General features: G+C 41.1%; 1 protein-coding gene across 1 annotated transcript; it reads left to right on the top strand.

The window, feature by feature from the left end:
* Positions 1-1,590: 1,590 nt before the first annotated feature.
* On the top strand, positions 1,591-23,947 carry LOC139459957 (uncharacterized). The gene is made up of 17 exons (XM_071241686.1): positions 1,591-1,669; positions 2,882-2,957; positions 4,961-5,088; positions 7,548-7,670; positions 7,870-7,942; positions 8,300-8,421; positions 8,995-9,132; positions 17,369-17,486; positions 18,176-18,288; positions 19,086-19,298; positions 20,449-20,548; positions 21,107-21,216; positions 21,446-21,781; positions 22,141-22,234; positions 22,531-22,667; positions 22,844-23,014; positions 23,340-23,947. The coding sequence occupies exons 1-17, from the start codon at positions 1,621-1,623 to the stop codon at positions 23,945-23,947; spliced, it is 2,709 nt and encodes a 902-aa protein (XP_071097787.1). The 5' UTR covers positions 1,591-1,620.
* Positions 23,948-24,933: the final 986 nt, after the last annotated feature.

Raw genomic sequence — 24,933 nt, 5'->3', positions numbered from 1 at the left:
GGTGCAATGTGTGAAGCCCATTTCTGGTGTTCCCCGCCGTGATATTGCTGGAATATTGTTAAAAGTGGCGTAAAACTATACTCACTCACTCTTCTTAATCGTATGTGTAAGCGTACATCATCCCAGATTGTTCACCTTGCTGCCAACCGCTCGTCGCCTTAGTACCCCCTCCCCGATTATATGCAATAATACATGAAACAGTTCTGACGGCCCTCGGTCTTTATTTCCACCCCGATCCCCCTCAGGTCAACATCCAGGCACAAAGACCTCACCTCGTACCTTATCCTTTACTTAACACACACACACACATTTAACTCAGAGCCTTATGTGGCGCCGGTATACTATACCTACGAGCCTCCTTAATACATTTAACTCCTACCACTGCAATTTACTTACTAACCCTTTGTATAAGGCAATAACAAACAGTACTCATTATATTTGGAGAATAAAACATATGATGTTGTCTACCGAGAGGCCAAGAACTTTCTGCCAACTGAACACACATACATTTACATTGTGACTCTGTGAAATGAAATGCACTTTACTCGTCAAATATATTTTACTCGCACCACTGCAATTTACTTACTAACCCTTTGTATAAAACAATAAGAAACAGTACTCATTATATTTGGAGGATGAAATATATGTTGTTGTAAACAGAGATTGTTTTATTTTTTAACACAAAGCTTTCTGGTAGTATTACCGTAAGAGGAGCTTATTACACGTTCATTAAAAAAACCCAATAGTACAATAGGGATACAGAAATATGATGAGTGTGTGCGGGTGGGGTTTGCCGGGGGAGGGTTAAGGGTAATCAAAGTATAATTTGAGAATGAAGTATATGCTGTTATTCAGAGAGACGCTTCTACCTGTTTAACAATAACCTTGTTTCATAGTGTCCTACGAGGAGTTAGTTACATTCAACATCTTCATACTGCTCAACTCATTTACCCATGATATAAAACAATAATACAATTCTACAGTATATCTTGTGGACGCGGTCTTTGGTAGCAACCCTTTTGGTTTCGGGGGAGATGGGGGTGGTGGGGCCTGTGTGCCCTATAAATTACTCAAGACCCTGTTTTACTTAATCTTACTACTTGCGGCACGAATTGTAGAATAAGTATCCCCTTTTGAAGAAAAGTTTCCAAAGAATACACTTCAAAAAATTATAACAAAACACAATAGCGGAGGACTTGTTTTCGTTGGAAAAAGTAACTGAGCTCCTAAACATTAAATTAAAAACAAATGTTCATCTCAAACCAAAATTACCCCCAACACCTCCCAGCCCCTGAAAATCGAATTGTTGCTCCCTTAACAACTCTCTGATAAAGCCGTATGGGAATACCTGCAATCGTTTCTTTCAGAACGGAATCGTGACTGATATGTTTACCCACGTCTAAGCAAGTCAACGTTTCCATGATGGATTAGAACTGAGATAACGCTGTGCAGCGTGGTTAGTCATATAGCGCTTAATATAAAACCCCTGCACCGTCATTACAACCTGCACCGGTATTGAATGTGGCACGGATACACACAAAGCAACATACTGGGGACGACGTCTTTCTGTCTGGTGACCGTAATATTCTCGGTCGAGGTGGAGCACTAGAGACAACAGAGATGCAACTGACAGCACATTTGCTTGTGTTTTTCATCTACGCTGATAAAGGTATATTGATAATTTCATGTTTTTGTAGTTTGGGAAAGACAGTAGATATGACATTTACAGAAACAAAATGTGAAATCGGTTCAGTTTTGATTATCTGTGTGTGTACATTAATTTTTTTTAAATACTGTAACACTGTGGGGAATCTAGATCAGTGTCTCAAGCTTATGGTGAGAACAGGCTAAAATCATGGTGATCGGGTAGCCAAGCTCAGGGTCTTACTGATCTCCTGTCATCGTAACCGAGGGCGTCGATCGAAACTCATTCTTAAGTCATTTGTCTGGTCGATTATTTACGGGCTTCTTTGATAAAGCTGTAATGAAAGGCTGACGCTGTTGAACACCATTCACTGTAACTACAACAGACATGCGAATTATAGCCAATTTGCTTGTGTTGTCCCTTCTCTGTTGGTGCAGGAACACAGTATAATTTCCTTGTCTGTTTCTAATCAACTTAGCGGCTTGTTATACTTACCTTTGTCCAAGCGTGACAACAGACTGTGGCTTATATCGATGACATGGTGTTCTGCCAACTAGTCTGATGAGTAACTGAGTGTTGTTCAATCTCATTAAAATCAGACCTTAGGTCTCGCTACCGCTAAACAAAGATCTGAAGACATCCTATTAGGGTTCACGTCAGAACGACCTTTCATCCGACCAATCAGTGCGTCGCTTACCAGATTATGAAAGTGACAGTCGGAATGTGATTTCTAATCATGCAATCTCGAAAACCTCAACAAGGGTTATTCCGAACGATAGTTACGGGTTTAACGACTGAATTCTTATAATCTAGACCATTCCAGAATGTTTTTTTGTTCAGGTTTCAAATTTGTAATTGAGAATTTGTCAAAATATGTTTCGAAGCGTAGACTCCAATTTGAAATTTGTGCCGTAAAGCACGAGAAAGGTGCCATCTGATTGGTCATTCCATTGGTCGGTCAAAGTTCGCGCAAGGTCTGTCTGAGGTGACCCGTACTGGGATGTCCTCAGATCTTTGTTTAGCGGTAGCGAGAACAAAGATCTGATTTTAATGAGATTGAGTGTTGTGTGACTCCACTTTTAACAGTTTGCAGCTACGTCATATAACGTCAACGTTATGTGGGAGTAAGGCCTGAGGTAGTGCCACGTTGGTGAAACCCATGAGCAGGGGTATGGCCCTGACAGACCACGATAATAACCAGGGCAACAATCTTGAATTTTTATATGTTCTTTTCAGGACTATGTTCCATTTACGAACGGAGGGACGTTACCGTTAGCAGTAGGGAGAAACGCATCGATGCCTCGCCATGGGGGTAAGACATTGTTCCAGAGGATTTGACCTGACATACAAAACGAATACCCAAAGGCGACAGTAACCCTTATAGTGTCATATAATGGATAAACACTCATAATTCAACGAAATAAACGGGCAAATGAAAGTATACGTCCATGTTTGAAGGTGAATAGAATGAAACAAACAAGAAATGCTGATTTATTTGATAACGATATCATAACTGTTCCGTCGACTGTTTTATGCCTTGGTTGTAACGTTTTGATAACATTTGTAATTGCGCGGTCAAATCCAATTCTCACGTGTATAGTTTCTTTTGCACAGCAGTTTATGTATAATGGGCTGAAGATGGAGCATAAACATTCGAATATAAATCTTGTATTCCACATACGTTGAGTATGAAATATGGATCATTCGAGATTGTATTTGTCTTTAAAATGAAAGTTTGAATGTTTCTTTCTATTTTATCCAAATACATATTAAACCTTGACACGTGTATGCGCCTCTATGGAGATGTTTTTTTCGTAAAGCCATTTTGTCCACGTGATCATAGTCTTTATCAGTATCAATAAATTGACATTTTCAATTTTACACTTTGAGTATATATTCTAATTTTGACGTGAAAAGCAAGTCTGTGCTATGCATTGTCAACAACAAGATTACATTCATCGATTTATGTTATATTATTACATGTCTTGTTGATTTCCGAGGTTTGCGAGGTTTTACCTGTTTTATAATACACGTGTACCGCATTCGGGAATATTACAAGCACGTGAATGATATCGACACAGCAGGGGACGTAATCGGACTGAAACCGGGATTCAAACTATTGTGGGCCCTTAGACCTCCTACGTCTCAATTTTTCCCTCTGTGCATTGAGGGAGGCACGGGAGACCGTGCCTTTTAAAGAACCGTAATTCGGTGTGTTTCAATATACAACTAGTGATAGCTTATGGCGTCTACATGACGTCTTAGCATTGAGGGAGGCACGGGGGACCGTGTAATTCAAAGAACCGTAATTCGGTGTGTTTCAATATACAACTAGTGATAGCTTATGGCGTCTACATGACGTCTTAGCATTGAGGGAGGCACGGGGGACCGTGTAATTCAAAGAGCCGTAATTCGGTGTGTTTCAATATACCACCAGCGCTAGCTTATGACATCTACATTTCTGATTTATTTGGGTATCTCAATGAACATACACGTTATTCAAATTTCATGGAGACACACATTTTGCTTACAGCAAATCAAGTCATACTAGAAATGTTTAAGTTCTACATTCAGAAGAATCTTCTCAATATGTGACTCATTGCTTGTCAATATGATACACGATGCTATCTTATACTTTACCGGAGTTTTCTCGCTTCTTCTGGCATTTACTTTAATTGATCGGGTGTTCATGCATTGCGACTTGCTTGAGAGCGTGGCGTCGTACCGCAACGATGTGGATCATGCTCATTATACTGATCACTGGATTGTCTGGTCCAGGCCGTGTTCGTACTGTATGAGTATTGCTGGGTGAGGCGTTAGGCAAAAACACTGGCTCTTTTTTTAAAATAAAAGTTGTGTGAGTGGCGGATGCTACCGGTTGAATAGGACATGCTTAGGACATCACTATTTTGCCGTTTACGCCAAATTGAATCCGTTTTGGCGGATAATTGAGACTGACTATGGTGGTGACGTTTTCTGGGTACCAGGATAATTGCTTCGCGCCCAAGATTCGGACGAATTACGATCCACGGTTTTGTCAGCACAGCACCAATGCTCCAGTGTTTCACAACAGTCGTGAACATCTCCGACCTGCGTACATTTTGGGGCTTTCCCCTCACACCACACACTCCCCAGAGGCGACCAACTGGATCGAGGTCAGGCTCGTTGACTTGGGTGATAGCGTATATTAGAGTTCAATGTTAAACAAGAAACAAATTAACACCTTTTGCCGCCAGATGAACATGTGTACGTATTGCACCTTTATACCTCGTAGGCTGTATTATGAAAGTATTTCCCGATCTCTGCATGTTCCAGATCACAGGCTGCATGGCATTTTACGACTCCTTATGACGACCATTTTATTGTTTTGAACATCACTGGCACGTCCACCTATACGGGCAACTGTTCATACGAGAACTCCGTCATAACATTTAAAGAAGAAGGTATTGGGTTTGAAGAAGGTAATGGGTTTGATACAATTTATTTGGTTTCTATTGCAATACTAAATAAATGAAGTATGAATAAGAGGGGAGTATAATGAAGTATAACAGTGTGCTTGATATTATTTAGCTTTTGTTTGGTCTGTTTGGGCTTATACTATAGAACCGTCTCGGTTGTGGAGTGGATAGAGCTCCTGGTTGTTCGACCAAACGACTTTGAAAGTTGGTACCTATTGTTACTCTGCCAGCATTAAAGCGATAAAGAAACGACTGGTCGGCTCTCAGTCAGTGGGGTCTCTAAGTGTGCTAGCACTATACTACTACTACTACTACTACTACTACTACTACTACTACTACTACTACTACTACTACTAAGAAGAAGAAGAAGAAGAAGAAGAAGCGACAAAACCCTTCCCAAATCCAATAGATTCGATTGTACGATTCCGAATATATCATGAGGATCTGCTCATGACTAAATATCAAATAGTATTGCCACCAGGTGTTGGCGAAAACGTGAGCGGATCCTGCCCCACTGGTGGCAACCGTCACAAACACATGCAAAGGCAATTCAGTTATAAAATATAAAATATATATGCATTAAAATCGGCGTAAGCCCGGACTTACAAGTACAAACAGCCACAAACACATTCATGTACGTCACTGTAGGAGGAGTGAACATTTCGTGAATGTTAAACCCCCATGTACCTCACCCCAGCTCATATTTTAGCACTTACATGTGTCTCTGCAAGCAATATTTTATCCGTTTCTATTTTCGTGTTTTGTTTCATAATACCTGCTCAATTTAACAACTGAATGAGTATGGTTTTACGTCGCTCTTTAGCAATATTCCAGCCACATCACGGCAGGGGACACCAGAAATGGGCTTCGCTTATTCTACCCATTTGGGGAATCGAACCCGGGTCTTGGCTACCCCACCGCCCCGCAAATCTATTTACATCAAGGGGTGTGGGTGGTCGAAAGTGCCGCAATTTGCTATGCAAAGTTGTACCCCTTTGGTGTGCCAGGATCCGATGATCGTGGGTTCAATTCCCTACCATGCCCTTCTTGCAGTGCATGGTTTATCAGCAGCATATCCATGTTTTGCTTTTGTTTTACTGATTTGCTTTTGCATGTGTTGTGACAGGTGCTTCACTTGGGGTAGGATACGCTCACTTTTTCATGAATACAATTTGATTTGATTCATAAACTCATGGGGGTCACGGGTGGTCAAGTCGTCTAAGGCGCCGCGATTCGCTGTGCAGAGTTGCGTCCCTTGGGCACGCCAGAAACCTATGATTGTGGGTTCGAATCCCGGTTCGCCCCGATTATGTTTCTAGGTTTGTCAGCACCATTCCCGTGCTCGTGGGTTTTACCGAAGTGATAAACGTCTTCGACCTGCATCACTTGGGGCTTTCCTCCCACATTAAGCTGACACGCCGCGATATAATATAACTGGAATACTGTTAAAAGCGGCGTTAAACCGAACTCACTCATAAACTCAATCATAAACTCATGTTCATGATGTAGTCGGAATCGTGCAATGGAGATTTCTTTGGATTATGGGGATGACTGTGTCGCTTTTATTCACACTAAAGTGGGAGATTCTGACACATGCATTAATTTTGGCTTTCCACGAACACGCTGTGATTTAAATACCGTGTAAAGAGGCGTTAATCGCTTATGGCATCATAGTGTTGATGTGAATAATGTGCTTTAATAGCAAGTGTATATGTGTGTAGTGTTTATAAGGTGCTAATAGTGCAAATTGTATTGGTATCGCCGACACAACCGTTGATGATTTATTGATAACTCAGCATTAATAATAATCATGAATATGCACTAAACGATATCAATCGTACGACGATGTGCACACAAAACCACTGACATCAGGGTTGCTTGATGCCGTTTAAATGCGTGGCGGGATACCATATCCCTCAAACTAATGTACATCTCAAATGAGTGAGTGAGTGGGGTGGGTTTAACGCCGCTTTTAACAGTATTATAGTTATATCACGGCGTGTCAGCTTAATGTGGGAGGAAAGCCCGAAGTGATGCAGGTCTTAGACGTTTACCACTTCGGTGAAACCCACGAGCACGGGTATGGTGCTGACAAACCTAGAAACATAATCGGGGCGAACCAGGATTCGAACCCACAATCATAGGTTTCTGGCGTTCCCAAGGGACGCAACTCTGCACAGCGATCGCGGCACCTTAGACGACTGGGCCATCCGTGTCCTCTTTTTAGTACGAATACGAAACTGACGGGAAAACAAAGCCACCCGTGCCCCCACATCTCAAATGAAGATCTAAATAAAAAGACATTTCATCAAGAACACAAATACTGTTAGACAGAACTTAAGAGTGTGTTTCTTCAAAGTTTCTTTGAATTTTATTTCATAAACCTAGATGGGTTTATTTTTAATGAAGATGAATGTTGACTGTCTTTATATTTGCATCTGCAGGCACCGACGCAACAGGACTATTCCTCTGTGGTGACGGAGTCTATGAAAGTCGTGGCAGCGTTGTCACTGCAGAAATGACCGGTTCGCAGGCTGTCCATATATCCTACATATCAAGACAAAGATGTAAGAGGGAACATTTATATGTTATGTCCTTTAATGCAATATACATTTGAGTGCTTGAAACTTTCCCAACGTTGACTATCACTTATTTGTCATTACTAGGAACATACAACGCAATCTACGTGTAAAACAGTTATTGGTTTTGTGTATCAGATATTTCCATCTAAGTGTACTTTTAATGTTATATCCATATCTCTTTCAGCTTATCAGTGCCATTCCGAGCGCCACGCAACACAATCTACATCCATTATCAGATCGGCTGTCAATCAGATTGGGTATGAATTGATATTCAATAATTTATATAGTTACTGTATATATTCATCACAGTTTGATGAAGTCTGTCTCTCTCTCTCTCCATAAATATAATATGTTAAGAAAACAGTAAATCGTTCTTGAAAAAAGGTCTAAAGAATTTGTCTGAAGTGAATATACTACTGAAGTTTAACAATATGATTTTGTTTATTCACATTAGAAGGTTGATATGGTGACAAAGAAAGTATCGTTTGTGGATAATTTGTAGATTCTTACAAAACGCTGCGAATGTCGCAACATATGCATAAACACATACATGTAGTTACCAGTATACAGTATACTCTGTGCGGTCTAACTATCTCCAATAATATCAAATCCAGCTTGTTCAAAGTACCATGCAAGTGGACCATCTATAGCAGACCAGGGTACAATGTCCGTGTTCGTGTGTTGGAATCCAATCTCCCTTCGCCTTGCTCTAGAAACCAGATTAGTGTTGATGTTGGTAAGTAGTTGTTTTGTGCTTTGTATATTAATACGTGCACCAAATACACTAAATACAAGGCGGTTGTCTTAATTAGTAACCGACACATAATGTGTTGTCTGCTCGTACATTTACCGTAACTGCATACGCAATAACAATCTCATGTACATCATATGTTATTATAGAAACGGCTATTACTTACTCACTTACTTACTTACATTAGGAATTTAACGTGAAACGGTTATTGTGGCCGTGGAGTTGACAGGGTAGAATTGGTTGCTAGTAGCGCAAGAGTAGATTTGATTGGCTCGGCTGGTCAGGCCATGTGACCCTGGTTGATAAGTTGGACCAATGAACGTTGTTTTTGATATCAACCACTAGTTTGCTTGGTTTAGGCTCGATAAGATTTATAGCTAAATCATTGCTGACTGCAGCTTGAAATAACGCACAGACACGCGCGCACGCTCGTGCGTACACTTATATTTGCTTTCTTATGATATGAGACCATTCCTTTTCTTCGTTTTCCTTTGAACTGATCAAACATGAAATTGTTATCTAAATATGACTATTTATAATGCCCTCTGATATTTCTAGATGATCAGAACACGTTGTCATGGTGTGGTTATGGGCGATCTTCCTACACATCCCATGGCTCAAGGATGGTCATCCGGTTCAATATGTCAAGCATCTCTCATGGTCATGGCTTTACCATTGGGTTTACGGAAGTCATCGGTATGCCAAGGAAAGCTTCAACACAATATGCTGCTTTCTTGTCTAACTCATAGCAATGGGTATACTGTATATGTTGCACTTAAAAATTGGATTTGAACTCAAAATTACAAATACGATTCTAGGCTGTAAATAGACGCCGAAACATAGCAAACTTAAGTTCCAAAACACAGCTATGATACCCGTATTAAATGCATAGGTATCGAATAACAATTTCCTTTTTGTTTCGTGTAGAGCCGTCATCAAACTTGGTTTATACTTTCTTTTGTCCGGCAGTTCAGTATTTGTACTGTCTCAGATTGGTGTTTGTGAGTGAGTGAGTTGGGTTTAACGCCGCTTTTAACAGTATTCCAGTTATATCGCGGCGTGTCAGCTTAATGTGGAAGGAAAGCCCGAAGTGATGCAGGTCGAAGACGTTTACCACTTCGCTGAAACCCTTAATAGCAACTGATCTACTCGTCATAACATCGCTGTTATTAATGTTCTTTGATGATTAGTGTAACAGTATATAAGTGTGGTGTCTGCTAGGTGCTAGTAGAGCAAATTGTATCAATATAAGGACCACATACCCAACTCCTGTGTAAAGATGCCTTAATAGCAACTGACTCACTCTTGGCCTCATAGTATTGCTGTGAGTGAGTGTGTTGGGTTGCTTGCCGCTTTTAACAGTATTCCAGTTATACCACGGATTGCCAGCTAAATGGAACCCGAATTGATGCAAATGTTACCCAGGTCACATTCACTCAGAATGGCTGAAAACTGAAAACAACAAGAATTTGGGTCACGTTTGTTTTATATTTGATAAAACATGGCTGACAAAGATACGTCAGCCAATGACGTCAGCAAATGACGTAAGCGCTTTCAATTTGACAGTGCGCTAAGCGGCACAACTTCCAGAGGACTGACAGAGTGATTTCCCTTAGACTGTGGACGAGCCACTCAAACACGTATCTACTTACACAGGGGATGCAAAATTTAACTGAATGCACTTACAATGGGTGAAAGGTACTATAATACAACACCCTCCCCCCATAAAAAAATGACCCAAAATTCTTGAACAACAGACCAAACTGGGTACATAATATAGCTAATGAGAATACAACATCAAGTATTTACATCTGCTGTGAACTACTAATGTGATATATTAGTTATGAACATATGTGTTCACCTTCCAAGGTACTGCAGTACCTGACATCATTAAAGACTTAATCTGATGGATAACTGACATTGCCATGTGGCCAATAGGCAATACAAAACCCTCAGTATAGTATATAACTACAACATTGGTAGATGTGCCATACACACACACATAATGTTCATTGACTCATTCACAACATATTACGCAAACTTGCATTGCTAACTATATCTCTAAATTATGCACAAATATTACTAGCTAGCATCTGACTAATCATGATAATCTGCATGTGCCGACAACTCATTACTGTTTCTCGAGTTATTCACATCGAACACTGGATAGCTGATCTGTACCATATAGGGTACATCGCTGGTCTGTGAGAATTCTGTAGAAGAGAACTGAAGTTCTGATATGGATTTGCTGGACAGAACCACATAAATCTTGTTGCCGGTGACATGGTTACGCGCACAGGTTGCAATCGGACATTTCTTGGTGCATATCTTGGATTGCCCATAGTGTCATATGTCAGAATATTTGGTGTTCTCCTGATGCGTCTACGTTGTCCAAGTCTTTCAACTTCCTCTTCATCATCTGCCAGTTCAGAGTCACTTATTGTTTCACTCGGCCTATCTAGTTGTACAGTCCCTTCAGACGCATTAACGTCTGACTGTGTTCCATGTTCAGTTTCTGATGTTGACAAGTTGTTTTCTTCTTCAGTTTCCCTTCCAGATGTAACTTGTTTGGAATGCTCCTCCTTCTGTTCATCTGACTCACTGCCAACATGTGATGATTTATCATCATTATCTGATCCAGAGGGTGTGCTGCAAACTGCTATGTTGTCTGGGCTAGAACTGTCACTGCTACCTTTTGACTGGTTGTCCAATATGGTTCTTTTCTGTAATAGTTTCCTAGGTTTAGGCGTTGGAGCTGTGACAGCTTCTTCAACCGGCAAACTGTCACACGGCAATAGTAGGTTCCTATGTAACACCCTATTTCGACCGATTCCATCTTCAGCTTCCAGTTCATATACAGGACTATCGTCCGACATTCTTCTGACTACAACATGGATCCTTGATTCCCAATATCCTCGTAATTTTCCTGGACCTCCACGTTCAGATAAGTTTCTGACAAGTACTCGGTCACCTGGTAGTAGAACAGAACTTCTCACTTTTCGATCATAGTTCCTTTTCCCTTTGATAGCAGATTTCTCTGCACTCTTGCTTGCCATCTCGTAAGCTTCCTTCATGCAGTATTTCCATTTTTCCACATACTTCCTTGGATCCCTACTTTCTTCATCTTGGTTCAGACCGAACATAAGGTCTATAGGTAATCTGGGTGATCTACCAAATAGAAGGTAGAACGGAGAGAAACCGGTGGACTGATGGCGTGTGCAGTTGTAAGCATGAACTACTTTGTTCACATGATCCTTCCAGTTGCTCTTCATTTCCTGCGGTAGTGTTCGAAGCATTCCCAACAGCGTTCTGTTTAGTCTCTCAACTTGACCATTTCCTTGTGGATGGTATGGAGTTGTGCGTGAGCGAGCCATCCTACAATACTTCTGAAGATGGTGGAATAGTTCATTCTCAAACTCCTTACCCTGGTCATGATGAAGTTTCTCCGGGAAGCCAAAGCGAAGTACGAAATCATTGAATATTTTCTCAGCTGCAGTTTTCCCAGACTTATTTCGTGTAGGATATGCTTGCACAAACCTTGTGAAATGGTCAGATATCACCAATATGTACTCAAATCCACCAGAACTTCTTTCAAGATGTACAAAGTCAATCGATACCATTTGGAATGGTGCTGTTGTTCTGATAGGAGTAAGCGGAGCTCTTTGAGTGAAAGTCGGTGGTTTGTCCTTTATACAACTGCACTCTTTAGTCACATATCTTTCTATGTCACGCTGCATGAAGGGCCAGTAAAATCTCTCCCTGATTAGGTCAGTCACTCTCTCGATACCCTGATGACCCATGTCATTGTGGAGTTCTTTCAACACCAATGACCTGTACACTTTTGGCAACACCATTTGAATTCTCTCTTGAAGACCAAACATTGAAGTTTTGCGACACAATATACCATTCTTGTCAAAGATGAGCTTATTGAGTTCTCTGAGTAAACAGTTCAATTCAGGGTTGGCCTTGTCATGGACAACATCCCGTCCTTCTCTCCTACTCCGTTTGCGGCGCAGTAGCTGTAAAGTTGGACTAATAGCATCATCATTCTTCTGGGCTTGTCGAATGTCTCTTGTTGTAAAGCACTGGAAGGGTTTTGAATCATCAGCTGATGAGTCAAGATCTGTTAAGTTGCTGTAACTGTCTGTGATTGCAGATATCCATGCTACCTCATTTGTTTCCCTAGCATTCACTACCTGAATAGACGTACCTATAACATCTGGGTTTACTTCTTCTGTGCATTGGGACATGTATTCATTGAAGTCTAATGGCATTCTACTTAGTCCATCAGCATCATTGTTCTGTTTCCCTGGCTTGTACTTTATAGAGAAGTTATAGTCTGCTAGCTCAGCTACCCATCGATGTCTGGTTCCATCCAGCTTGGCTGTTGTTAATACATACGTCAGAGGGTTGTTGTCGCTATAGACAACAAAGTTGGGTGAATAGTATAGGTAGTCCCTGAACTTTTCAGTTATTGCCCATTTTAAAGCTAAAAACTCCAACTTTCCAGAATGAGAATGATAATTTTTTTCTGCTGGGGATAGCGATCTTGAACCATAAGCAATAACACCCAACTGCCCATCTGCTCTTTGTTGATACAGGATAGCACCCAAACCTTCTTGTGAAGCGTCAACATGGAGTATGTATTCTTTATCCCATTCAGGATAGCACATGATTCTGTCACTCAAGAGTTCATCAATGAGATCATTTATTGCATCTTGATGTCTCTTAGTCCATTCAATCTTGTAGTTGGATGACACTTGACCAGATCCTTTCTTAGATTTGTACTTGTTCTTTGCAGATTTTGCTGGTTTTGTTTCGGGTTTCCGTAACAGTTCAAATAAACACTGGGCTCGTCTGGCAAAGTTAGGAATGTACTTTCGGTAGTAGCCTATGAATCCAAGCAATTTACGGACATCACCAACAGTTGATGGGTTGTTCGTTTTCAGCTTCAGAACTGCTGCTTTATCCTCTGGGTCCATTCCTATTCCTTGTTCAGATACCATGTGACCTAAATATCGTATCTGCTTCCGAAAGAGGTTACATTTCCTAGCTTTGAGTTTCACACCATGCTCATGTAGGCGATGAAATACTGCCCTAACATCTTCTATGTGTTGAGAGAGATCCTTGCTGAAGCAGATTATGTCATCTAGATAAGGTATGCATATTTTATCTCTGAGTCCATGAAGGCACTGGTCCATGAATCGCTGAAATGCACCTGGCGCCCCACTGAGTCCAAACGGTATGCGTGTCCATTCATATAAACCCCAGGGACTGGTGAATGCTGTGTATGGTCGACACTCCTCTCGGATGAATCCTTGGTGATATGCTTTTCCTTGATCCAGGAGAGTAAACCATCTGTTTCCACCTAATCTGTTCAATGCATCTTGAACACGAATTATCGGGTATCTATCCGGGATACTTTTACGATTCAGAGCCCTGAAGTCCACACATAGTCTCAGCGACGAGTCCCTTTTCCGTACACACACAAGTGGGCTTGAATATGGTGATGACGATGGGGTCACCCACCCTTTGCGCAAAAGATCCTCCAGGTAAGTCTTAACTTCCTGATAAAGTGGCTGAGGAATAGACATGTAACTCTTCTGTACTGGTGTGCTATCAGTTAGGCGAATGTCCATTCGCAGTTCAGTAATAGTGCCAATGTCATCATCACTTCGACTAAATACATTTGATTCCTCATACAGCATTTGACGTACCTGCCCCTTCTCTTCTGCAGATAGATCTGTGTTGTCAAGATCCACTGGTGGATGCCAGAGTTCTCCATCTGTAACTGGTATCTGTGATGATGGAGGATCATCCGATGCACGTTCAGTTGCTTCCTGCATTGGGGTCTCAAGGTTGTCTGGTGGTTTCAGTGGTGTCACTGACTGTATTTGTTGGATAGTTCCAAGAAGTGTTTTACTCTTAACTTGTATGTCCCGACTAGAATGGTTCATCAGAGTGACTGGAATGCTGGCCTTAGTGCCTCTCTTGATGTGGAGTAGTGATCCTGAAACTGTTAAATCTTCATGCAAAGAGTTATCATTACTTGGTTCAAACACAGCTGTAATCGGTTGTTTGAGGTTGGACTTGACTTGACATTTCACACGCATACAATGTCCTGCGCTAACTGTGATACCCTGCTTGCTGCTGAAAACTTCAAACAATATATCAGATTTCTCCTCTTTCAATAGATTTACAATGGCATTTAGTTTAGATTTAGCTACTGTCGGCAGACCAGACTGTATCACATGAACACTATCTGCATCAGTATCACTAAGATACTGTTCTATCACATTAGAACCAATGATTGGACAATCAAAATCTGTAAGATTTGTGACTAAAACTGGAACGTTCAGGGATTTGTTAGGGTCTCCCCTCAACAACTGAAATTGCACTTTTGTCCATCCCAGAAATGGTATATTTTCCCCATTGGCGGCTTTGACTGTCAGGTCTTCACCCAGAAGTTCATGAATGTCCCTGATTTCACTGTCTCTGAAGTTTTGGTCGAGAAATGACTGTGATACTATCGATACCTGCGCACCAGTGTCCCATAAGACCTCTGTTTTTATACCATTGAATAGGCAGAGTACCTTGCACTGTTTACCAACTAGCCTGACCAGTTCCTGCTTCTGAGTTGGTGTTAGTGAAGCTGTGTCACCCATATCTATCTTGTTAGCTTTGCTCTCAAGTCCACTTATGGCACTGCATACCCTCTTGTGGTGGTCCCAGTGGACAGCTTGACAGATGTAGGAGCAGTAGGGAGTAGTATGGCATTTAGAACATCTCTGATATCTAGATCCTTCAAGGTTCTTTTCACACTGACAACAGCTAACATTCAGGGTCTTTTCCACACGAGTCAGAGGGCCCCTGACATCACTGACTCGCTCCCGTTTTCCGACCGACGATTTTGCCTTCGCTTCTTGCACCCAATCTGCAGATGTTCACTTGAACCACAGGCAAAACAATGATCACAATAGCTCCTGCCGGTACTTGTGCAACTGTCGCATAATCTCTTGGGTCTCCTTTGTGCCATTCTTGATTGAGCAGTATTGTTCATCTTTAATGCAGCCACTTCAGCTTGTAGTTCCTTAATCAGGCTTTGAGTTGCATCATCTTTCACCAGTGTACTTGGGTTTTCAGTTCTGTTTTCTGCTTGAATTCCTCTCACACTTGCTGATTTGGTTTTGCGATTTCGCTCGTTGAGGGAAGAAACTGCACTACTAACCAGAGTAACAATCTCTTCATCACTTGGGTCCCTACCAAATGAATTCTTCAGTTCCTGAGCCAATATAGGATCTCTGAGACCAGTCAGTATACTTCTTCGTGTGACCTGACGAACCAAGATCGGATCATATGTCACATCAGCGCCTTCTTCAAGTGAAGAGAAAAGAATCTTCTGGCCAAGATCAAGCATCCTCAGAACAAAGTCTAGGGCTTCTTCTTTCTGTGACTGTACCCCATTGCTTAGGTCTTGGTATAGCTCTGTAGCTCCTCGTTCTTGAAAGTATGATCGTAACAGTTTACGAAGTACAGGTATGGATAACTTGTCGTTTCCTTCCAGGTACCCACGGAACGGATCTGTAGTGCTAATTGCTCTGATAACTCCATCAATAATCTCTGTGTCAGAATAGCCCCGTTGTTTCCCAGAATCTATTTGCCTAACCAGATTAACAAAGCTGATTCCCAGTTTTCCGTTGATTTGTCCATGTACCTTGAATTCTTTCCTCCAAGAAGCTTGAGTTTGGGAACGATGAACTCCAGAATCAGTGTCTACAGGCATGCTGTCTTCCTTACAGAATGTCAGAAGTAGGCCTAACTTGGTAGCCCCTTTGTTCTCATCTGTCTTGCAGTCAGTAATGTAGGACTCTATTGTTGTCAACAACTGTCCTTTATCTTCGGTAGACTTGACTGTTACTCCTAGTCGATCGAGGATCTCACCCAGTCGGGTTGGACTCAACCCATATATAATGGACTTGATTTCCCATTCCGCCATGTTGTTCAGTGCTGGGTAACGTAGAATCTTCTGATCCTGGCACGCTCGCCAAATGTTACCCAGGTCACATTCACTCAGAATGGCTGAAAACTGAAAACAACAAGAATTTGGGTCACGTTTGTTTTATATTTGATAAAACATGGCTGACAAAGATACGTCAGCCAATGACGTCAGCAAATGACGTAAGCGCTTTCAATTTGACAGTGCGCTAAGCGGCACAACTTCCAGAGGACTGACAGAGTGATTTCCCTTAGACTGTGGACGAGCCACTCAAACACGTATCTACTTACACAGGGGATGCAAAATTTAACTGAATGCACTTACAATGGGTGAAAGGTACTATAATACAACACAGGTCTCTGACGTTTACCACTTTGGTGAAACCCACGAGCACGGGTATGGTGCTGACAAACCTAGAAACATAATCGGGGCGAACCGGGATTCGAACCCACAGTCATAGGTTTCTGGCATGCCCAAGGGACGCAACTCTGCACAGCGAATCGCGGCGCCTTAGACGACTGGGCCACCCTTGCCCCCCTCGTGTTTGTGACAGCTGTGACATACTGATAAACAAATTTTAAGAGTCCACATGTGCATGCATGAATATCAATCCTATGGGAATGTTGGTTCTTAACATGTTATTATAGTGTCATATCTGGTAGGAATTACGTATTTGCAGAGAGCAACATGTATACAAGTTCATGTTTTGCAAGGCATGTACTTTTGATCTTGCTCATGGTGTCAATCACTGGGTTGTCCGCTTCAGTCTCGATTATTTACAGACCGCCGTCATATAGCTGGAATATTGCGAAGTGTGGCGTTGAACAACAAACAAACAAACAAACACATTTGATCTGTGTTGTACTGAGAATTTGCTACGACTATGAAAAACGTTTCCTTTCAAACAATAATAATGAATTATCCATGTTTGTACAGCCGGGTTCAGCAGCAGCTGTAGAGCTACTTACTTAGCCACGTATCAACCTCAAACGCTCACAATCAATTCTAACGTCCCCCCCAACCAGGTTAGACACGGCTCGAAACAAGACACAAGGTACAGTTTTCAACTTTTATTCGCAGACATTTCATAGTTTAGACTAGAGATGTCTCCATTTAATAAAAATATAATACTGAATGCACAAAATAATTTGAACATAGTTTTAAAAAGTGATGAAATAATGTTTCATAGTTATTTTTCCAGAGCAAACCGATTTAACCCCATTAATTATCCTGTCGGCGGTACTGCCTACATAATTGTACTACTACTACTACTACTACTACTACTACTACTACTACTACTGACCGCCTCCGTGGTCTAGTGGTAGAGCGTCCGCCCGGAGATCGGAAGGTCCGGGGTTCGATCCCCGGCCGCGTCATGCCAAAAGACGTTAAAAGATGGTACTTGTTGTTACCCTGTCTGGCGCTCGGCATTAAGGGGCTAAAACAAGGACTGGTCGGCTCGGAGTCAGTATGCTGTGTATGAGTGGGGTATTCATGTTAAACTGCGGCATGGTATCTCATTGAGCTAGCACTATAAATCGGCATCAGTCCGGACAAGTATAAGCAGCCACACAAACACACACACGTACATACACGTCGCTATATAAGCGCAATAATCTTGGACACGACGTTAAACCCCATTTCACCTCACTACTACTACTACCACTACTACTACTATCTCCTCCTACTACTACTTTTTATCATAAATGTTTTTATGACAAGCTTTTATCATTTCTGTTATAGGCAGTGTAACGTGACACTCACGACAATTGGAGATAGCCAGGAGTTGTTGGTAAAAGTTCTGCAATCGTCGCTGCCTTCGCCCTGCTCTAACCACACAGTCCAAATGGTCGAAGGTTCGTGGCAGAATTGATATTTAAAAACAAACACAAGAGTACATTCGTGACTGTCTACCTGAACGAATAGAAAGGCAGTGACCGATTACCCGTTGTCTCCGCCTGGACGACGGTAAACATAGCATTCACTGATCCTCCTAATCCAGTTAAAACAAATTGTGGAACAATGAATTATGTTTAATTTGTTCTCGTAATAAATAACGTCGACAGAGAAAACTTCTCTTTATTTCACTACAGTGTCAGGAACATCAAGACGTATGTGAATTATATATATATATCAGTATATCATCAGTATACTGTTGCATTTGAATATACCCGTGAAGATCCGGGGTAGAATAGGTCTTCAGCAACCCATAAGAGGCGACTATGCTTGTCGTGAGAGGCGACTAATGGGATCGTGTGGTCAGGCTGACTTAGCTGATGCATGTCATCGTGGGATAGATAATGCGTGACTCAGAGTTTCGAGAAGGTGACTGTCAATATTACTCGTCATTTGTCATTTGAGAATAATGCAAAAATCGTACGAAGAGCCAACCATATAGGGATACTTCACTACAGTCAACCTATTGTTCAGATAGCATAATGTTCTTTATGACGTCAGGAACAATGGATGATATTGATCTCAACAATGCAGAAATGTGATTTCATGTCTCATTAACCGACCGATGAGCACCGCGTTTCGTAAAACTACAGATGCGCAATTTTAGGAAAGTTGTCACACTCGACCTTTTTTACCCGTATGGATTATATGGTCCTTGTGGTCTTATACAAATTTACAATGTAACGATTATCATAAGGACCTTACCAGCGAACATCCTGGTGCGGGCACTCAACACCCTCAGTTCAGTCAATTGGGACCTTTTTGACGATCAAGTACAACGCCAGCAGTGTTACCAATGGACCTGGTTTCACTATCCAGTACAGGACAGTCACAAGGCACAGAACCCGGCCTTGTCACTTATATCCAGCCTGGAGTTACCGACTACCGTATACTCCTTCAACTAAGGACGGTATGCATAAACCCTATTACATATCTTAGAAAGACATCCAGCATCTCTAAAGCAAAGGCAAAATATCTTTAACGTTGAAGAATTGTGCGGTGTCTCAGTTAAATATGCAAAGGAAAATGGTGTAAGAATGTTAACTGAGTCTTCCTAATGTAGCATAATGTACTCAACAAAAGAAACCGATGCCGGTCGTACTGGATAATTTTCATGAACTAGGTTTTTGGTTGCAAACACCATAGGTAATGTACGAAACTACCCTTAAACAACACCATCTCCAATGAGAGAAGGTAGGGAGGTAAATCTCATGCTGCAGGAAAAGTGGTTTGTTTGATTAATAAATAAACCAACATTTTCGGTAGCCTTGCATATGATTGTTTACACATTGTGGGAATATTTCCCATCGGACACAAACAGTCGTTTTATCCAATACAATAAGGCATACGGGTGCCAGGCTTGTCCGAAAATGATCGTAAACGAGTTATTGGTATGGTTGATTCGGAACGTCTCAACGTCAGGTGTCACGACAGTTTAACCTTCACAGTAACACCTCCTAGAACCTTTGGCAACGTTGGCAACAAAAAAACTATGTTGGGGATAAATCCCGTAATGGAATCATAGTCAGGAGACAAGCAATATGACCAATCTTGACAAATAAACATCGCCGCCTGCGCGTACAGTTGTGCAGAGAACGTTAACACCGGGTTGTCTCAGTGGAGACGGTGATGTCTCAGTGGAGACGGTGATGTTTACAGACGAATCTCGTATCGAGTGTACAGACAACGTGATGAACGTCATGTTAATAACTGTGTCATGAAGGAAGATCAGTTCGGTTGGGGCAGTGTTAAGGTATGGGGAGGATCAACAGCAACACAGTTGGTGGTTATTGCTGTAAATATCAATGCACAACGTTGCCAGTAAATGATTTCTACATTGCCTCGTAACATGCAGCTATTTGTTCATGTATATCATCCTAAAACACGTCACAGTTCCCTTTGTTGCTGAGCATATTTTTATATGTTTTTCAAATTGTAGTATACTTTTTTAAGCAAAAGACATATGAATTATGAAAAAGGATTGTATGAAACTCAGTTATCTTTAGTTTAGAATCACGATGACGTTCAAGATTCACCTTTGTGTATATTTACAAATGCAGCATGGTGGTCGTGCAGCAGTTACCTTCATGCCATGAGCATGATGCTGACCATGACAGCAACCAACAATGACTTCTTCACAGGATATCCATATTATCAGAGGTATGTCCAATGTCATAAACATGTCCTAGTGACGGTTGCGATTTATCTTATCTAAACTAGTTTCATCATAATAATAGGTGTAATGTCGACTTGATAAATTGTACCATAGTCTGTCAAACTCGAATCATGTTCCTAGTTTGTTTTTTCCCCGAAAGAGTATACGCCAATGACGTCCTGCTCGATTATAAGGTCACTGTATATTATATCTCCATTCTACCGTGATGAATAGCCTCGAACCATAGCCTCGAACGTTTCAGAAGTGACGTCATTATCTCAGCTCAAAATTTCTCTCCCTCAGGAGAGTGGTTTCACTGGACGGATATTTTCAACGTCATGCTATAAGGATAAGTTCTCGACGTTATGTTGGGGTATGGGCTTTGGTTAAATTTGTTTCGCCGGATATTTGGGATTTGATAATAGAGGATGCATCAACGTCGACCTGCGCCACTTTGAGCTGACGCGCCGTGATTTTACTAAACTTCTGTCCCAAGCAGCCTTAAACTCAAGTCACTTCCGCAACATCAGAACTAACTATGTAAACACACTTTTAATCACCAGAATGACACGGGAATGGATGATCCTGGCAGGACAAGGCAGACAAGTATATGCTGAAATTGGGCCCTATTCCGGCTTGAGCTGTTCGCATGGTTTCATCAGGTTATATGATTGTAAGTTACGACTTCATATATTAAACTGGCCTTTGACACTAACAATCACCTTTGTGAAATATGCATAGTGGCTGGACATGTGTGTCAGCATGGTACTTCATCTGTTTGATAGTTATTGTTAATCGTCTTTTCCCGTATTACTCCATGCTACTATAGTTTTATTATTGAGGTTTGCTCGTCTTTGGTGTAATCATTATACCAGATTAACATTTCCATTTCAAACTTAAAGGTGATGTTATCAACAGCTACAGATACTTAGGATCTTGGTGTGATGGTGGGACCAAAACGTTCCGTTCAAGATCATGTCTGGCTGTACGCGTCAACGCAACCAGCCTCAATGACAGAAACAAAGTAATCTTCACTCTGAAGTACAAGTATACACAACAATGGTCTTATGGAACAACAATCAGACCAACAGCAACCATGTGGCCGTGGATGACAAGCAGACCATGGGCTACCAAGCTGCCATGGGGAAACGGTAACCCATGGATGAACCATCGACCACGGACAACAGCAAATTACTGGGCCATGTACACAATGTCCACGCGGAGTCCATGGGCTAAAGGTGATAGGCAGAACAGCTCCTTTAACATTAACACAATTATACCACTTTCCCTATTACACTTCATCCTGGCATAGCAGGGCATGTGGCACCTACATACAATCTATGTAGGTTCAATTGGAATATATTTCATATAGAGCCTGTTAGGTTACGCTAGGTGCAACTAAAGACAAGAAAGAAAACAAATATGCATTAATGTTAAACCTAAGAGCGATGCATCATTGAATATGTATTGTCTAAATCTGTAGAGATTTTGCCGCGACACTAACACTGATTCCTGATCAATGCTATTTCAACTGTACGTGTTTATGTACTTCGTATAAAATGTACTAAAGAGTTAGTTTTGCCTGTTTCCATCTCAGCAAATCACACAACACAATCTGTCTGCAGTGAAGTCACACGCAGTGTTAAGTCGGGTGTTCACAGTCAGGTGTTGGTTATACCTGCACTTTCCAGGTAAATATTCATGTCATTTAAAGCAGAAATATTACAGTTACAATTACAATAATGTTATGAAGGTTTCTGCAATGCATGGACAAGAATCACAGAATGTGGCTGTTGTTATATAATATCATTGTAAAATACAGACCTAATAATAGAGACCCGCAGGTCTGAAGGCAACTAATATGTTTCATTAGAAACAAAGTCAAAATATAATTATTTTATCTTGGAATTCATTTTTGAATTTATAATGATTAATTACAGAAAGCCTTTGTTTAATGTATGTATTAACATGTTTTACATATTTTCAGAGTAACATGTAGATGGAGACTGACGACTTCAGTCCTTGCAGATTCTGAAAATCAAATAGAACTGAACCTGGAATCCTGGTCCTCAGAAATAACAAGCTCCGATATGTGTTATGGCAGGTACCTGGAAGTGTTCGATGGTACGCTGATACATGATACAATTTATTAACACCATTAGGTCATAATGTCATGTGCTGATTATAATATCATGTTGATATCTTTTATTTGATAGTATTATCCGTAGTTCATCATTGTTTTAAGGATAAGGGGAATATGCATGCATGTTTTAAAAAACTGTGTGCAATTTGCTTTTTAGGTCCGTCCTCCAGCTCTCCCTTTTTGGCCAGGTGGTGTGGTCAGTCTAATCAGACACTGGTCAGCACAGGTCAAGTTATGTTTCTGGTGTACACCGGTGGTTCTAGTTACCCATGGCTGCCCTGGCCAGTCCATTACAAGACCATAGTTCACGACAGCGTCCCTGATGTTGGTACGTTTAGTGTTGTAAACGCACAAGTTGCTCTCTTGAAAATATAAAGTATTTTGGTTTGTTTTTTAACGTAACGAGACTTTAATACAGATCTAATCAATATGATGTAATTGCATACATGGACGAATAATCGTGTATCATTAACACAGATCCCTAAGTATGTATATTGTCGATATTAATGTATGTGAGAGAGTTGTTAGCAGTGTCAAGAATACGTACAATTATGTTGTAACTAACGATTTTCAAACATGGAAAAGCAATTCGTTAAAAGAGGGGCTTAGAGTCTACATTTTTATTTTAAATTCTTGTTGTATCTTTGCTTCAGCTTCACAGACAGCATCCAGCTCCAACAAAACCGGCGTCGTTGTAGGTTCGGTGTTTGGCGTTGTTCTGTTGGTTTTGGCCGTGGCAGGTGCATTAATTGCGTGGAGACTTTATCGCAGAAAGAAAATGTCACCTTACCAGAACCATGATATCAGCCATCACAGTGAAGCGGGGAGTTCTGTGTTTACGGTAACGCCACCATCCTTCTCCAATGCTGTTTACGAAGAAGTGAAGTCACCGAAGACGGGCAAAGAAGCAACTAAAGCCCCCTGCAACCCCTATGCCACGCCTAACACCAATGAACACCCTGAGTTCACCCGTAATCAATACTTGTCTCTCTATCAGCCACTTGTTCCCGGGTTTCCCAAGGGTAACGTCGAAGACAAATCAGTTACCTACGATAACCATGTTCGCGACGGCAAGGAGACTTTGGCCCCTGGCAACGTGTATGCTACACCTCACATCTATGACGAACCTCAATTCAACCTCTACCAGGACCTGCCTCTGTATCAGCCGCGAAACCGCACCACTATCAAGGATAACGCCAAGGACAGATCGGCTCTCGACAATAACCATGGTAGCGGGGCTGTGGAGGATTCGGAGATTTGAGGGGTTGACTCAGTAATATTCCGGGAGGATGGGTTTTTGTTTGTAACATCATGTTTTGACTTCAATATATCCATATTTGTCTTTGAAAAGTACAACCAAACAATCAATTTTACTTAAAACAAATTAAATCGTCCAATGAACGATTTTGTTTGGTAAAACCTGATTAATTGTTTATTTCCACAATTTTCGTGAACGCATAATATTTTCAAAAAGAGTCCCTGTCATCCCCATTCCTCCCCAAAAATACCAGCTATAAATTGACCGAAGATGGAACGAAACGGACTGGACTTTGAACATGAACATGTGTTTGTGTGTGTGCTTGAATGTAGAAATAACTATTGCTAAAATTAATTGCGTTTTTGTTTGCAAATGTTTCACAAATCAATGTTTTATTGAATCCTGAAATCTGTGACGTAGTCTCACGTCCTCAACATTCGGTTATAAGACTTTACAGTGCTTACTTTTTTTTAATCAACTTAATTAATCATTAACGTATTGATTAACACAGATGTAATTTCATTGGTAATAAGCAATGCACTGTAATACAGGCTTTCAAAACAAACCAAAATAGTTTTTGACTTGATTTTAAGGATGCCACCATGCATGGGTATTGCGAGGAACAAAGAGCCAAGTAAAATGGGTATCTGTTAGTTTCAATTGTATAATATGATTGTATTGTATATCTATACCATTGTACCAAATGACGCATTGTGTTGATCATGCTATCAACCACTTGTTTCACTGGATCAAATTCAATAACTTAGATGCCGCTGTGATACAGCAGTAAATATGTTGTCTGTGGCTTTGCCGTAAATGCCAATGGGAATTCAAATATAAATCAATACGTAATATCAATTCTTGGTTTGCATTGGTTCCAAGTACCCAGTGCGTGTGCTAAGACTTGAACTAAATGTATCATTGCACTATGTCAGCGTGGGGCCTTGTTACCAGTATAAACTACTGGTTTGTCTTGACTCGAATAGAAG

The sequence above is a fragment of the Haliotis cracherodii genome, unplaced genomic scaffold (assembly GCF_022045235.1).
Source record: "Haliotis cracherodii isolate W230 unplaced genomic scaffold, xgHalCrac1.p SCAF_1, whole genome shotgun sequence".
Classification (NCBI taxonomy): domain Eukaryota; kingdom Metazoa; phylum Mollusca; class Gastropoda; order Lepetellida; family Haliotidae; genus Haliotis; species Haliotis cracherodii.
This window is presented reverse-complemented; position numbering and strand designations above follow the sequence as displayed.

Coding starts and splice junctions, on each gene's coding strand:
- LOC139459957 (XM_071241686.1), top strand. CDS start 1,621: ATGCAACTGACAGCACATTTGCTTGTGTTTTTCATCTACGCTGATAAA. Junction 1,670..2,881: donor TTTCATCTACGCTGATAAAG/GTATATTGATAA, acceptor TGTTCTTTTCAG/GACTATGTTCCATTTACGAA. Junction 21,217..21,445: donor TTTCATCAGGTTATATGATT/GTAAGTTACGAC, acceptor TCAAACTTAAAG/GTGATGTTATCAACAGCTAC.